We start from the raw sequence: 14656 nt of genomic DNA, 5'->3' as shown, positions 1-14656 counted from the left end.
AACATTAGAATAATATAAGAAACAATAAAATGAGGCGATAAAACGGTGACTTAAATTGTAATGCGGCGGAAAATTGTGGAAAGTTGAAACATAAAACAAACCGTTGGCGATGCTAATAAAATACACAGGAAACAGACAGGTAAAACAGTTGACAGACAATTAAAAAACACGGCGACAGTTTGGTTTCTGTTCGCAAGAGATATAAAAATCACACCCAGCGACAGTATTATTTCCGTTCGCAACACATCGGAAAAGACGCACAACACATAGCACTAAATAGTCGGCACGAAGGTGACACACCACAGCCAAGGGCAGATGGGAGGGGGGATGGGGTTACCTGGACAGATAAGGGGAAAAAAGGGGTAAGGAGAGAAAAAACGGGGGGGGGGGGGGGAACTTGGTGCCAATGTGACATAATTAATCCACCTTACACCTCACATGAACTTCTGAGCTCTTGTCCAATTTTCGAATGTGGACACCTTGCTATTTGAACAGTTATGGAGCCTGAAGGTGACGTCACAGGAAGCCACGCTTTTACAATGTTGTTGTTGTTGTTGTTGTTGTTGTCGTAGGCACCTTTGAGATATGTTTCAAATTTCTGTGTCGCAGTGGGAAACAATAACGGGTTTCTGCGTTGTTCTGTCCAAGTGGCGCAGCCTGGCGGCCGTTTACGCCACTTAAGACATGCAGAGTGCCGGAGACGGAATCCTTCCTCTCATGATATGGGATAAAGCGGAACTCGGCAACAGTATTGGCCTCCTCTAGTTTTTGTGGTGACAGGTGTTTTCATCATTGAAACGCTTAAGCGGAAAGTGGCATATCTAGATATTGATGTGACAGGTTCCCATCGTACCGTCGTGTCCAGGGAACATGAAGCGTAAGTGGTTTGAGTTGTTTCCTTCAGCTGTCTATTGTGACTCTCCGTGAGGAAGCAGATATCGTCCCCCTCAAAGAGACCATACGCAACAACGCGCGGCGGCTCTATGAGAAAGTGGCTGCCCTACGGGACTACATATCCATGTAGCTGGCATCGCCATCCGGTTCCACTGACCATCCTTGAGGAATCGGCTTCCTTACAGGACTTGCGCTGGGCCTGGAACGCCCACCACGGCTGCCTCCTTTGGCAGGCCTAGCCCTCCGTTCTACGTCCACTACTTTCCAATCCTACCTGCCTATGTCGGACTAAGTTTTTATGCCGGACAGGAGAGTACTGTCACCGTTTCAGGATGGTATGGGACTCCAAGTCCCACCGCCACACCTCCAAATTGTATTGCAGTGACGCAGTGTCACTGCCCTATGGTTTCTATTTACTGGCTCACCAACACAGTTAGACGGCGGAAGGCTGGTGATGCTGTGGTGAACCCTATCACAAAAAAGGATACGTTCTGCCAGCTGTCATTTAGTGCTTTTCTTTCCTACTGCGGGCACCGAGACGCCGACGTCCACACGGCTTTACAGTGAGTTCGGTGAGTGTCTGTGTTTCTTGTATCACGACTTGGCAATGTGGTTCATCTGTCTGGTTTGTCGAACCGCCTGTGACTTTATGGAATCTGACTGAAATTTGCGTTAGGGATTGCATTACTTGTCCAGCGAAATGATGATGGGGAACGAATTCTGCACATCATTCCGGAGGAAACGATCAGTTACTCTCGCTTATTGTACTGCTTAGAAGGTTAAACATTCGTAGCTGAACCAGTTTTATATAAACTGTCATTCAGTCTGGTGTGTCCATGTACGTCTGCGCACAGATGTGTGGTTTATGAAAGCCATGTCCGAGCGAGCATTAGTTTTGGGTGGCTGTGTTTTATGATTTTTTCTTAATCTTGTTGCTGCATTTTGAGCATACACTTGTGCACATTTAGTTTAACACATGACATGTATTGACAGTTACGAATACGAACAACCATGTGCTGTGTAAGGGAATAACTACAGTGAAAATTGGCGCCAGACAGGAAGTTGAACCCAGATTACCAGCTTTATGCGAGCATTCGCCTTGTCCTCTTTGGCTATATTGGCCAGGCCCAAACTTCCACAATTCGTCGTTCCTGTGTCACTACCTGTGCTCGAACTTCATGCATTATGCATACATGCCTGCAGGAACACCGCATCGATATTCTTAACACCACCGGCACTACAACATCGTATTTATCCTCCGGTACCAGGTAGCGATTTCAATTTAAGATGTCCTCCCCTGTACGGGAATTAATGTGTGTGCGATTACAGGTTGTGACGCAGGAACGACAACATACGGACTTTAGGGTGTGGCGTGAGTCGTGCATGGGTAGCAAAAGCGGATAAGACGACCACTCGCGTGAAGCGGGAAACCCGGGTTCGAATTCCGGTCTGGTTCAAATTTTCACCGTCGTCATTCCCTTAGATAGCTGACGATTGTCCATATTCGCAACTGTGAATACGTTTCATGTATTTCGTAATGGCTGCAGTCGCCACAGTATCATTTCCTTCGGACATGCAAGCATTACTGTCAAACTCCGAAAATTGGTTGTGAGGAACAGTTTATGTGCTTTGCTCACTGGGCGTATTGAGCTGTTAACCGCAAAAGCCTACACCTAGAGCTGTTCTAATTATACGAGAGATAAATCAGCGTTAATGCGCTGATTGCTACTAAGAATACAACCAAATGCTTGTATTCTATTGCCACCATAAACCAAGCTAAAACGTGTGTGCTTGTAAATGGGCTGTTTCCGCACTATATACTGAAAATGCAAGTAAGCTACATTTAGAGCCGTCTTAGGATAAGAAGGTTACTTCACGAGGGTTGTAAGTGCTATCCTGTGACAAACGGCTATTGCTTCAGTTGTGAAACGTTTCAGTCAAGTGATGGACTGGCACGTCTGACAAGTCTGATGTATCATTCTTAATGATTCAATTTATCGTAATCCGTGTCATAGTTGTACTGTCTGATAAACATATGCTGATAATATAGGCGATATCGGTGATTGCAAAGATCGAGTCACTAACAAGTGTCTTCATTTCTGTCTACGTGTGTAGTTAATTGCATAAGCCTATTTGTTGTGTTTTACGAGCCTCGGATTGGCAACATAATAGGAGGGGACAAGAGACTTTGGCAATCAGCCCCCAGAGCTTCTTAGGAACAATAGCCAAGTTTTAAAGATAAGGCTGCTTGGAGGGGACGGCAATCTTGGCACTTACCGCCAGGTAGGAGTTTATGGGTCTCGTATTGTCCACCATGGCGCCGTTAAGACATGTGCGCTAAGATTCCACAAACGTAGTATTGTGCACACCAGAACTCTAGCCATAAAGGCCAATATAATGAATTATTTTTACAAGTCAGCCCTCTGCTCAAAAACAGCTTTATGGAATGCTTTCGCTTTTCCTACAAAACTGGGGGATGCTAGGCTAGGCGTTACAGTTTGGAACCGCGCGACCGCTACGGTCGCAGGTTCGAATCCTGCCTCGGGCATGGATGTGTGTGATGTCCTTAGATTAGTTAGGTTTAAGTAGTTCTAAGTTCTAGGGGACTGATGACCTCAGAAGTTAAGTCCCATAGTACTCAGAGCCATTTGAACCATTTTTTATGCTAGGCTAGTTGAGAGATATTCATCTCTGCTCTCACATGGGAAGCTCAACTGCTATCTATTGTTGAAAATTTTTTTCCCATTGTTGGGGCGGAAGTACCACCTCTGGGGGCCAGGTAGCTCATTGGGTGAACTAAAAAGTGGCAGTTTAGGACGCCATTTTCTACGAGACTCAGACGTGGGAGGAAACCCCAATTCGGCGATGTAAGAAGACCTCTGAGAAGTGGAAGTTTTGAACTCGGCTTTCTTATGATTTTACGTAAGGGAAGACAGCTCATTGGATTACTCAAAAAACGTTTGCTGTGTGGAGCGTTGGCTCGGTTTTTTTTTTTTTAAATATAGCTTTGGGCAATATTTATCATAGGGCAATACTTGTCATAGGTGAGGTACCTTTTACGCGGGTTTTTATGCAGAGCAGAGAGAATTTTTTGGGCACGGGGTTTTTGAGAAGGGGAGAAACAGAAGCTCTCGATCGGAATGTGAAAGAGGACGCACTGACTTCGGGGACGCGGCAGAAGGCAGGCTTTTCTTTCTTCTTTAATCCTCAGCCCATCACACAGCAGCTGATGAATACTAGTTGGCAGGAGGCCTGGCAATATGTAAGACTCGATTTTCCGGCTTCTCAGCAGAGGTGAGAGAATGTGGCAGCATAGGCTACCTGGAAAGCAGAGCAGTTGGTGTTTCTCCGTGCAACAGTTTAAACTCGATTGTGTTCCGTAATTTAACACCTGGTCCGATATTTGAGGATTCATCCGTGACCGAGCAGGGTTTTTTCATTTGCATGTGGATTTAGCACGTCTTCCTGGCACGATTGGGGCAATCACTGCACAGTCACCGATACTAACTGTTTTTCGAGAGCGACCTGTTGAGATGATCACTCCTATCCCACTTGTTCTTTGTGGGCTCTGCCAAGTCAACAGCTCTGGTTTTAAGTTTGTTTCAGTGATCACAGTTGTTAGTTACTTTCACTTTGTATTTTATTAATCATGTTATTGTGTAAGTATTGATTTCTCAAATTGGTTCAAATGGCTCTGAGCACTATGGGACTTAACTTCTGAGGTCATCAGTCCCCTAGAGCTTAGAACTACTTAAACCTAACCAACCTAAGGACATCACACACATCCATGCCCGAGGCAGGATTCGAACCTGCGACCGTAGCGGCCTCGCGGTTCCAGACTGCAGCGCCTAGTACCGCACGGCAACTCCGGCCGGTATTGATTTCTCGTTTATGTACGTGTTCACAAGGAATTATTGTAATAAAATGCGATCAAATTGGGCCTAGATTTTTAATTCAGTAGTTAGATGAACCCCCTTATAGTTATTAAACGTGTGATGCTTTTCGTAAGAATCAATATCTGGGACTGATTTACGAGGACCATTCCGTTCGTACTGTTTAACAGGTGGTGTGACAGATTCAGTAGGAGTGACTTGTGTCTCGGTTGGTCCATCGTGTGGAGATTATAACAGCCAAAAGGCTAGGTTGCAACGCTATCGTCATTAGAATTAATAAACATCGGATGAATGCTCTAGGTTAAAAGTTAGCTTAGTGAGCAGCCGCTAGTGACGACTAATTCATAGCAACTATTACTACTAACTGGGTACATGGTAATGTCTGTGTTACGTACAAACTAACTCTACTATCGATGTTGTTTGTTAATTGTAACCGATGGTGACCGTTAACCTGTATATTAATCAGTACCACTAGGTGCTCGCGTTTGTACGGAGTGGTATACCTTGATTACCCACTCAATGATAATTAATTGAAGCGCATTGTCTACCTTGACGTTTAATATTCTTTGATTCCAGAATTTTACTTTCTTGAAGTATTCAGTTAATTGTGATCAGGGAATGTATCGTTGAACAAAAATTTTTAAATTGTTGTTTAATCGCATATTTTTGTGGTGTGTTTTAAATACAAATGTTGTCATCCAGTTGTGTTATTAGTCGGAGTGAGGAGGACGTCAAAATCTACAACAGATAACATTCGTTGTACATATCTCTGTTTCAGAACAAAACCGCTTTTACCTCCCATTTATCTACCACGCTCAAACATTCCGACATTCGCGTGGTCGCTGATAGCCACATGAAGCTGGTGGACCTGGGTCAAGTTCTGATGTATGTGGCAGGCTTCACTCTGAAGACGTTGGACGGGCAAAATTCTCGTGACATTCAGATGACCGAAAATTGCGTACTTCGGAAATTTGAAATTGAGGGACTGAATAAAAGGACTGTTACAGCACAGCTGATTATCATGCTCAAAATTCCAGCGCTCCACTCCCCAATCATATCGTGTACACGACTTAAAGGACGTTCCTCAGGGTTCATACATTACTCTAGAGGAAACACGTCTGAGGCATAAACTGTATACGTAAACTAAATAGCACACTTTTCATAGAAGTATGTAACGACAATCTTTAGCAGCATAAATGCAGAAAACAAACGTAAGGACATCGTCCCCCACAAGAACAACATAATACGTCAGTTTCTTCGGAGAACTCAACATGAAGGAGTTACTTTCTCATTAATAAGGCGTAGAATTTCAACGTGCACAACATATCAGAAATCAAAAACCAGAAAAATTGTGCGATTTATAGAACATAATCATGCTACACTCCAAAGGAATGGAAGAAAGGGAAAGAAGCTGTTGCAATTGCACCTAGATGCACATACTCGAGTTATTATGGTGCTCAGTCATCGTGGGAAGTGGATGACTATGTCCGAAACAGGACGTTTGTTCTGACGGTTCACGGTATACTCTCTAACAAAAATAATTTATTCTCGAATCAGCAATTACTCGCACTTCATGTATAATAATATAGAATATGCAGTAGAAGATCTAAACAGTTCCATTATGTTCCACATTAAAGTAATGCACAAATCTAGCTCATCAGAATGAAACTTCAGTATACATACATGAGACAGAGAAGAAAAAATTCACGCATAAGTCGCAAAGAAATTTTATGTGCCATCGTTATTTTATTAGCTTTGCTACCAAGTACTGGAAATAATACAAGAAATCTTAATAGTGATATTTCTCGGCCTTTTTCGTATAATATTTACGTCATTAATGAATGGAATTACATATCCGTATCACTGATATATGGCTAAACATTTCTATCAATAATGACAGTTTATTTATTTAGCTAGTTACATGTTCCATAGACCATTTGAACGATTCTTTGATCGAAATGATGTGGAGCGAGTAATTTTGGAGGGTATGTTTACCTGATAGTTTAACAATAATGAACACTTAAGTTTGCAGTCCTAATCATGCAACTATACTTAAAACCAGTTTTTTTACTGGCTACCATTTTTTAAATGAAAGTTCTTCCATGACTTTTAGGTCAGCTTTAAAACTTGCTTTGATGCCTGTCAGACTGATGCATGAAGTTTCGTCATTTTAAGCTTGGAGCTATAAATGAAATAAGAACTTACGAAAAACTAATGATCTCTGAGCTCTAAGGACATTTCGAATACAATAATTTCATAAACAGAATTTCTTTTGGACCAAGAAAAATTACCACAGTAGGTTCACACCAAAAAAAGGGTACATCCAATAGATACTTGTATTTGTGGACGTTGGGTACAAGTCTGAGATGAAGTGTTTGGCACGGAAAGGTATCAAAACTGTCAAAAGACTGATCTAAAAGAAAGTTGAATCAGAACATGTTAGAATGAAGTATTCGCTAAAGTATCTGAAAATATATTTTGGTAAATCTATTTCAATAATATTAGTTAAATGCAGAGCCCCAAGTGGTACAAAATAAGATGTGAGACGAAAAAATTTCTTAATAATCACATATTATATGCTCCAAAAAGTGAATCACCTATGAACTCATGGAAGAACCTTCATTACGTCTCAGGGAATCAACTAGGGTGGAATTTCCAAACTAGTCCGTCATGCCTTGCCGTTGTTCATATCCTTAAGGTCACAGTCTTAATGGTTTACTTTGTAGGGGACAAATGTGCATGGACCGTTCAGCAAGCTACAATGCAGACACAGTAGTGGGTCAAAGTCTGCTACCTTATCGACTAAATGTACCACTGGTGGGACAAAGACTGAGTGATCGTGAAATGACAATGCTGACTGAAAGATGGGTGGCTCTGCTGGTACGTGATAGCATTGCAACTGGTCAGCCTTAGCGCTGATTACATGTTTCGCTAAGGTCTTCGGCCATGGAAAGCTAGCGTGCGTTGCCAGATATTGTCAGAGGCTCTACTGATACGTAAAGCTTCAAGCGAATTCTGTATTTCGCCCAAGTCCTTTCTCCGTGTAGGCTGGCTGTACACATAATAACAAGGACCTTTGAATTCCTGTTGTCCTAATACTTTTTGTTTTGGAGAATTGCAAGTTCAAGAATGAAAAGACAGCACGTTTTAAAGAGGACTCAAACAAAATTGAAAGAAACGTAATAGCATTTTAGAAGTGTGGCCAATAAAATAAAGAACGAATAGAATTAAAATCAGGACGTATCCTTTGGCGACATTATTCTAAACAACAAAATTTAATCCAGTGTTCAAAATAATGAGACTTATTTTAAAAATAAACAATTGATGTTCAATGGAAATCATTCAAATCTAAGCACCAATGTGGTCACATACAAATGACGAAGCTGAATACTTCTAAGAAGAATTACAGAAGATAAATTACAACAAAACCCACTAGAAAATCATTACGTGGAATTTTAATCTGAAGGTAGAGCGGCAGCAGAAACGTGATAGGATAGGCAGAATTATATAAAATTATTCGGAAATATCTGCAACTGAGCGACAGTTAAAAGCAGTAAGAATCTGAAGAAGATTGAACAGAAATTTATATCGTATCTCAGCGGATGAAATGGCAGACTGGAAAATAACTAACACGAGAGAGAAGATTGTATAAACGTTCCATAACATATTTAAATATCTGTGTAATTCAAGAGATGAATCAGAAACACTGATGGCCAATCATAAAAGTAATGATATTTCTAAAGTAACAGTAGCTTACGTGTACAATGTGATTAGAAGTGTGAACAAAGAAACGGCGGCCGAGCGGTTCTAGGCGCTTCAGTCCGGAACCGCGCTGCTGATACGGTCGCAGTTTCGAATCCTGCCTCGGGCATGGATGTGTGTGATGTTCTTAGGTTAGTTAGGTTTAAGTAGTTCTAAGTTCTAGGGAACTGATGACCTCTGATGACCTCAAACCTCAACCGAGCGGTTCTAGGCGCTTCAGTCCGGAACCGCGCTGCTGATACGGTCGCAGTTTCGAATCCTGCCTCGGGCATGGATGTGTGTGATGTTCTTAGGTTAGTTAGGTTAAAGTAGTTCTAAGTTCTAGGGAACTGATGACCTCAAATGTTAAGTCCCATAGGGCTTAGAGCCAAAGAAACGGCGCCTAGTAGTGATGATACTCAAGTAGAACGATTTCTAGATATTTATCTAGACCTAAACACAAGAAGCCAACAATCTAAAACACAAAGGAAACACTGATACACACTCTCCTACATTCGGGTGCATTCTGTGAAACTTTGCCTCCCACAAACGTTATGCTTCAGATTTTATATGCCGGCCGGTGTGGCCGAGCGGTTCTAGGCGTTTCAGTCAGGAACCGAGCGACCTCTACGGTCACAGGTTAGAATCCTGCCTCCGGCATGGATGTGTGTGATGTCCTTAGTTAGGTTCAAGTAGTTCTAAGTTCTAGGGGACTGATGACCTCAAATGTTAAGTCCCATAGTGCTCAGAGCCATTTGAACCATTTCTCAGATTTTTATGATCCACCATTTGGTGTTCGTTCAATGGGTTTGATCAGGAACTACATACAAGCCCTTTCTTGTAGACAATATTTGTAATAGAAAGCTAAAAGAATCATGCTATAAATCACTATCACGTCCCGCACCAGTGCTGCAAACGATAACCAGAAAATTTTTTGTAATGCCATTTGTTGGTAAATTTTCTACCGAAAGTGGTAATATTCTGAAGAGAAATAAGTATTCAGTGAACTGTTACACCAGGGAGACTGTACGAAAAATTTACGTAACGGTAAAGACTAGCAGATCAGCCAATAAACAAAAATATAACCTGTAATATAAATTGCAAAGAGTGTAGCTCATACTACATAACAAAAACAGTTAGACCAAACTGCACCATACAAAGAAAATCACAGGACCTGGAAGATGCAGAAAGCAGGCGTCAACTTTTCGCACCATTGTCTGGAAAGCAACCACGATTATGCAGTAGAGGTAAAAATATTGCATTCTGGACACAATGGGCAGAAACTATCGCTGCCTAAAGACCAAGCGGCACTACGAGAATCATCCTGATGAACTACTGAATGAGCAAGCAGTCAACAGTTACTATACTATTCTTTATGCCTCCGAATCTAGTTACTCCGTCCACTTTCGTTACATTGATACGCTAATCTAATACTTATTTTAATTTTCTATGACTGAATATGTAATTTACAGTATTTAATGAGGGCAATTCATTTCTTTGATGATTATACATTTTTTGCTGTTTATGTCTGTACGAGTATGCACGACAACATCTTTGTCAGTTATTGTAGAAAGTGGGTTAATAATCCTAAACCTAGGTAAATAGTGAAGAGAGTGTCAGAAACATTTTTTCTTCATATAACTTCGTTGTGTTGTCCAGATTGTACTGTGTGCCTCTTTTGCCAATAAACTTCAACAAATGAAAGAACATATTAGAACTAGTTTGATGGCAAACTTGAAAATAAGCTGCAAAAAATCTAAATTAATAGACACCTGCCATACAGAATATCAAACAATTCAAATTATAATGAAGTCGTAGAACCAGCAGGTAAATTTTTATATTGAGGGTAGCTGAAGAAAGTTACTGGACAGACACAAATAGAAAAACCGAAGACTGAAAAATAATCCCAGGTTCTTTTGGTAAATTAAACAGAGGCCTCAAAACTGTGCTTCGAATGTGCCTCAAACGAAATTTTTACAACCAGTGTGTATTAGCTGTTATGGTGTAGCGTAGTGATACACGAACCTTACATCCGAAAACGACTGAGAAACTGACGGTTGGTCAGCGAGTAATCGTAGAGAGCGATGCAGTTTGGAAATTACTAAGAGAGACAGGAAACATATTAAGGTATCAAGGAACAAGATTTAACTAGATACATGACTATGAGTGTAGTCTAAATGATATGGGGAGGGGTGGAACATACTGCTAGCCGAATGGGTCATATATAAACTGTCTCTGCTCGATTCTAAGAGACAAAAGGAAAACTCGAAGACAGTGACGTAATTGAAGGTGAATAAATGGCATTAGGAAACGAGCAAGAGCAACATGGATGCCTGTACAGGGTGGTCAGAAACTGTCTGAAAAGGTGTTGCAGGGGAGGTTGTGCTGAGAAATAATTTGTAAGAAAAAAACTCGGTATGTTGAATCATTTATGAGTTATTTAGCATTGTAATTAGCCAATGAGGTCGCTGCTCGCGCAAATTCAAGTAGCCTGCCAGAGACGGTGTTGCTAATCGTATTCTTCGTTTGGTTTCTTCAAACAAACAAACATAGCTTCTGCGCACCTGATTTAAATTTATCACTTTCGAAAATGGCACATTTTAATATGTAATAAGTATTTCAACAAGTGATAGCTCACATAACCGCAGATGTCTGTGCATTACCGCTTTCTAGTTCGGCAAGTGCTTGAATTTGCGCGCGAGTCGACTGGATTGGCTAACCTCAATGCGAAATAACTCGAAGACTTCGCAAAGAATTGATTTTTTTCCTGAACATTTACTTCTCAGCACAACATGCCTTGCAGCAAGCTTACAACCTTTACGGACTGTTTCTGGTCACCCTTTATGTGAAGCCCGTAATGCATGGATAAGCCTGATTATGGTCTTATGGTGTGGAGACTAAAGGCACTATAACGGAACGCAACTTAATTAGTGTGTTATTCAATTGAAATCACTTGTCCTACGTACCAGCACCAGGCAGCACCCTCAAAAATCTTTATTCTCTGCCGTACAAAGCCATGCTTATAGTTTAAGGGGTTGGTTAGCCACGTTGTAGGCTGAAGGAAACGAATCTCCATTGCAACATTGAGAAACACGCCCAATAAGTAACGCAATCGTTGATCTTTTATTTGGGATGAACAGTGAGCATTGTGAAACACTAGGATACTTGTAAACGAAGAAATACTCTCTAACACAGAACCTGGAAATGTGCCTCAAATATCTAAATTCCCAGTAACAAATTCTTATAATCAGAAAGCAATTGACAAGTAACTGGCAAAACAATTGCTCAAAAACTTCCAAGCTGTGCAGTAATTCATCGAATAACTTCCGCAGGTCTATGGTTAACTAAGACGAAACATCTAGAACAAAAAATTGTAATACTGACACATCGAAAATTCAAGGAAAGCTCTCAGAAGACCCATAGAAGTACCATACTCTACCTGTCTGCCCGACGAAAAAAAAAATCAGCAACCAAATGGGCTACAAAAGCATTGGGATACAAAGAGAAACAGTATTCTTTTTAGATCAGTTTTCAATCAGTCTCCAGTTGTGGTCAGCAACAAACGAAGTGGCTAGGTACAGTTGGTTGTTTGTGTTTCTAAAAATATAATTTGGCAACCAGATTATCATTAGAGATCAAAGCAGTATTTTATTGTACACTTGCGTCATGTTTCATACAGCACGATTAGATGGGTTTTTTCCCCATAATGTTTATTACCAGCAAACTGACATATTTTGATAAGAATATTACAATGTGGAGATCACAGCACTATTTTGTTGCATACATTTATCATGTTTCTTATAGCACTACAATAAAACTTTGTCCCAAAACGTTATTCACCACATGAATATTTTTGTGCTTCGGTATGGTTCATAGTCTCCAGCTCTCTAAGTTTTTTATGTACAGTAAAACTTTGTCCCAAAACGTTATTGCCGGCCGGGGTGGCCGAGCGGTTCTAGGCGCTACAGTCTGGAACCGCGCGACCGCTACGGTCGCAGGTTCGAATCCTGCCTCGGGCATGGGTGTGTGTGATGTCCTTAGGTTAGTTAGGTTTAAGTAGTTCTAAGTTCTAGGGGACTGATGAACTCAGAAGTCCCATAGTGCTCAGAGCCATTTGAACCATTTGAACCAAAACGTTATTCACCGCATGAATATTTTTGTGCTTCTGTCTGGTTCATAGTCTCCAGCTCTCTAAGTTTTTTATGTCGTATAAGCTAACTGAAAATTTGTATTTCTGCCAGAATATGTCTTTTGTTAAAAATATATATCTTCGTACTAAAGGATCTACTTGGATATTGTATCATTTTGACATCTGTGAACCAATGTATGTTCACATACACCGATGAGACAGAACATTATGACCACCTGCTTAATAGCTTGTTTGTCCGTAACTGGAACGAAATACGTCACTCGTTCTGCGTATCAACGATCTGGCAGTTTGTTTTCAGGCTTGTGGAAGAGGCATATGTCATTAGATGTCTACGCACATGTCATGTAATTCGCTTAAATAAGGCCCGCTGATTTGCGTACACCGTGATGGCGCTCGATAGCGACCCAGATGGGTTCTACAGAATTTACATCAGGCGAATTTGGTCGCCAATAGATCAACGCGAGTTCGCTATAACGCTCCTCAAACCACTGTAGCAAAGTTCTGGCTCCTTGACACGGGCAGTTATACTGCTGAAAGACGATGTCGGCTTCGGGGAAGACATCAAGCATGAAGGGATGCAGGTAGTTCGCAGCAGTCAGTGTATCTTCGATTATTACCATGTAAGCGCAGGAGAATGTCTTCCATAGCATAACACTTCTCCCATCAGCTTGCGTCCGTGGCGCGCTGCACGTTCCGAGACACCATTCACCTCTATGCGGCGTTTTTGGAGACGACAAGCAACCTAGTGTAGCAAAACTGTGTTTCATTGATCGACGGTCGAATCCCGATGGTCCCGGACCCACTGCAATCGTAATTGACGATATCGTTGGGTCAGCATGTGAACACGTAGGGGTGGTCCGCTGCGGAGTTTCATGTTCAACACTGTACGATGAACGGTTTGCTTCGAAGCACCTGTGCGTGCACCAGCATTGTGCTCTTTGGTAGAGATGCCATAGCTCTGCCCAAATTTACAGAGCAGACAAGCCTCTGACCCCACATTCTGTGAAGAGTCGTGGACGACCAACCATTTAGCGTCTAGTGGTAGTTTCACTGTCCTATCTTATTCCGTAGATGCTCACGACAGTAACACATGAACATTCGAACAGCTTTGCAGTTTTCGAGATATTCATTCAAAGTCTCTGCGTAACAATAATCTGCCCTTTTGTCAAAGTCGCTTATCAGAGGATTTCTGCCTATGCAGCCCATACCTTCGGTGCACGCAACACCACCAGGCAGCAACCGATGTCGCGGTGGCAATGGTCATAATGTTCTGGCCCATCAGTGCAGTTCTACGGACAAATTATGAAAGCATATGGATTAGTTTTGCCAAGGTGTAATTGCCGAAAAACTATTGAGACATACAACTTGAAACAAAATGTAGATTTCAGCCGCAGACAGTCGCGCATTTGGGTTGCTATTGGAGCTTTCGGATACAGTGAACAGAAGGAAACGGTAATAGGAAAACTTAATAGAAAGATATCTTTGACAAGACGCTTTATGGAATGACCTTTGAGAACATACCGTAGGCGTTGACGGTTGACGGAACGAGTAGGATCGTCAGCACAAATATGGGTATCATGTGAAGACTGAAGCTGGTGAACACCATGTTCGGCCGATCGCGTGGCTTGTAAAGGCAAGGCGCACCGACTGAGGGCAGCTCACACAGACCGGCGGCGTGAACGTGGTTGCTATCTTTGCGATAAATAAACCTGTCGCGGGTTGCTTCACGTCAGTCACGCTAGTCGTCTACGTAGTGAGAGTCTTACTGCACTAACGTCACCTCGTCGTATTCAGTCCTGTCCGGCTGAGGCGATGTTAATGTGAAGCTTATGAGAATTCATTCTCAATATTAGAACAAAAAAACTTTTACTATCCATTAGAATGAAGTCAAGGAAACAACAATTCTTCATTTCTTCATTTGGATAGGGGAGAGGACAAGAGAAATCACTCAGGTTTTCTGTTCTCTAGGTTTCGTACC

The 14656-nt window shown here is 41.7% G+C and overlaps 1 protein-coding gene across 1 annotated transcript in view; it reads right to left on the bottom strand.

The window, feature by feature from the left end:
* Positions 1-14312, bottom strand: part of LOC126481376 (coagulation factor XI-like) — a 170882-nt gene extending 156570 nt beyond the window's left edge. Inside the window, exon 1 of the mRNA XM_050105086.1 lies at positions 14200-14312. Within this exon, the coding sequence (XP_049961043.1) occupies positions 14200-14284 (85 nt within the window). The 5' untranslated portion in view covers positions 14285-14312. The remainder of the gene's footprint in view (positions 1-14199) is intronic.
* Positions 14313-14656: the final 344 nt, after the last annotated feature.

Source organism: Schistocerca serialis, chromosome 5 (assembly GCF_023864345.2).
Source record: "Schistocerca serialis cubense isolate TAMUIC-IGC-003099 chromosome 5, iqSchSeri2.2, whole genome shotgun sequence".
In the NCBI taxonomy this organism is placed as follows: Eukaryota; Metazoa; Arthropoda; class Insecta; order Orthoptera; family Acrididae; genus Schistocerca; species Schistocerca serialis.
The sequence above is the reverse complement of the archived record's forward strand: the minus strand, read 5'-3'. Positions and strand labels throughout refer to the sequence as shown.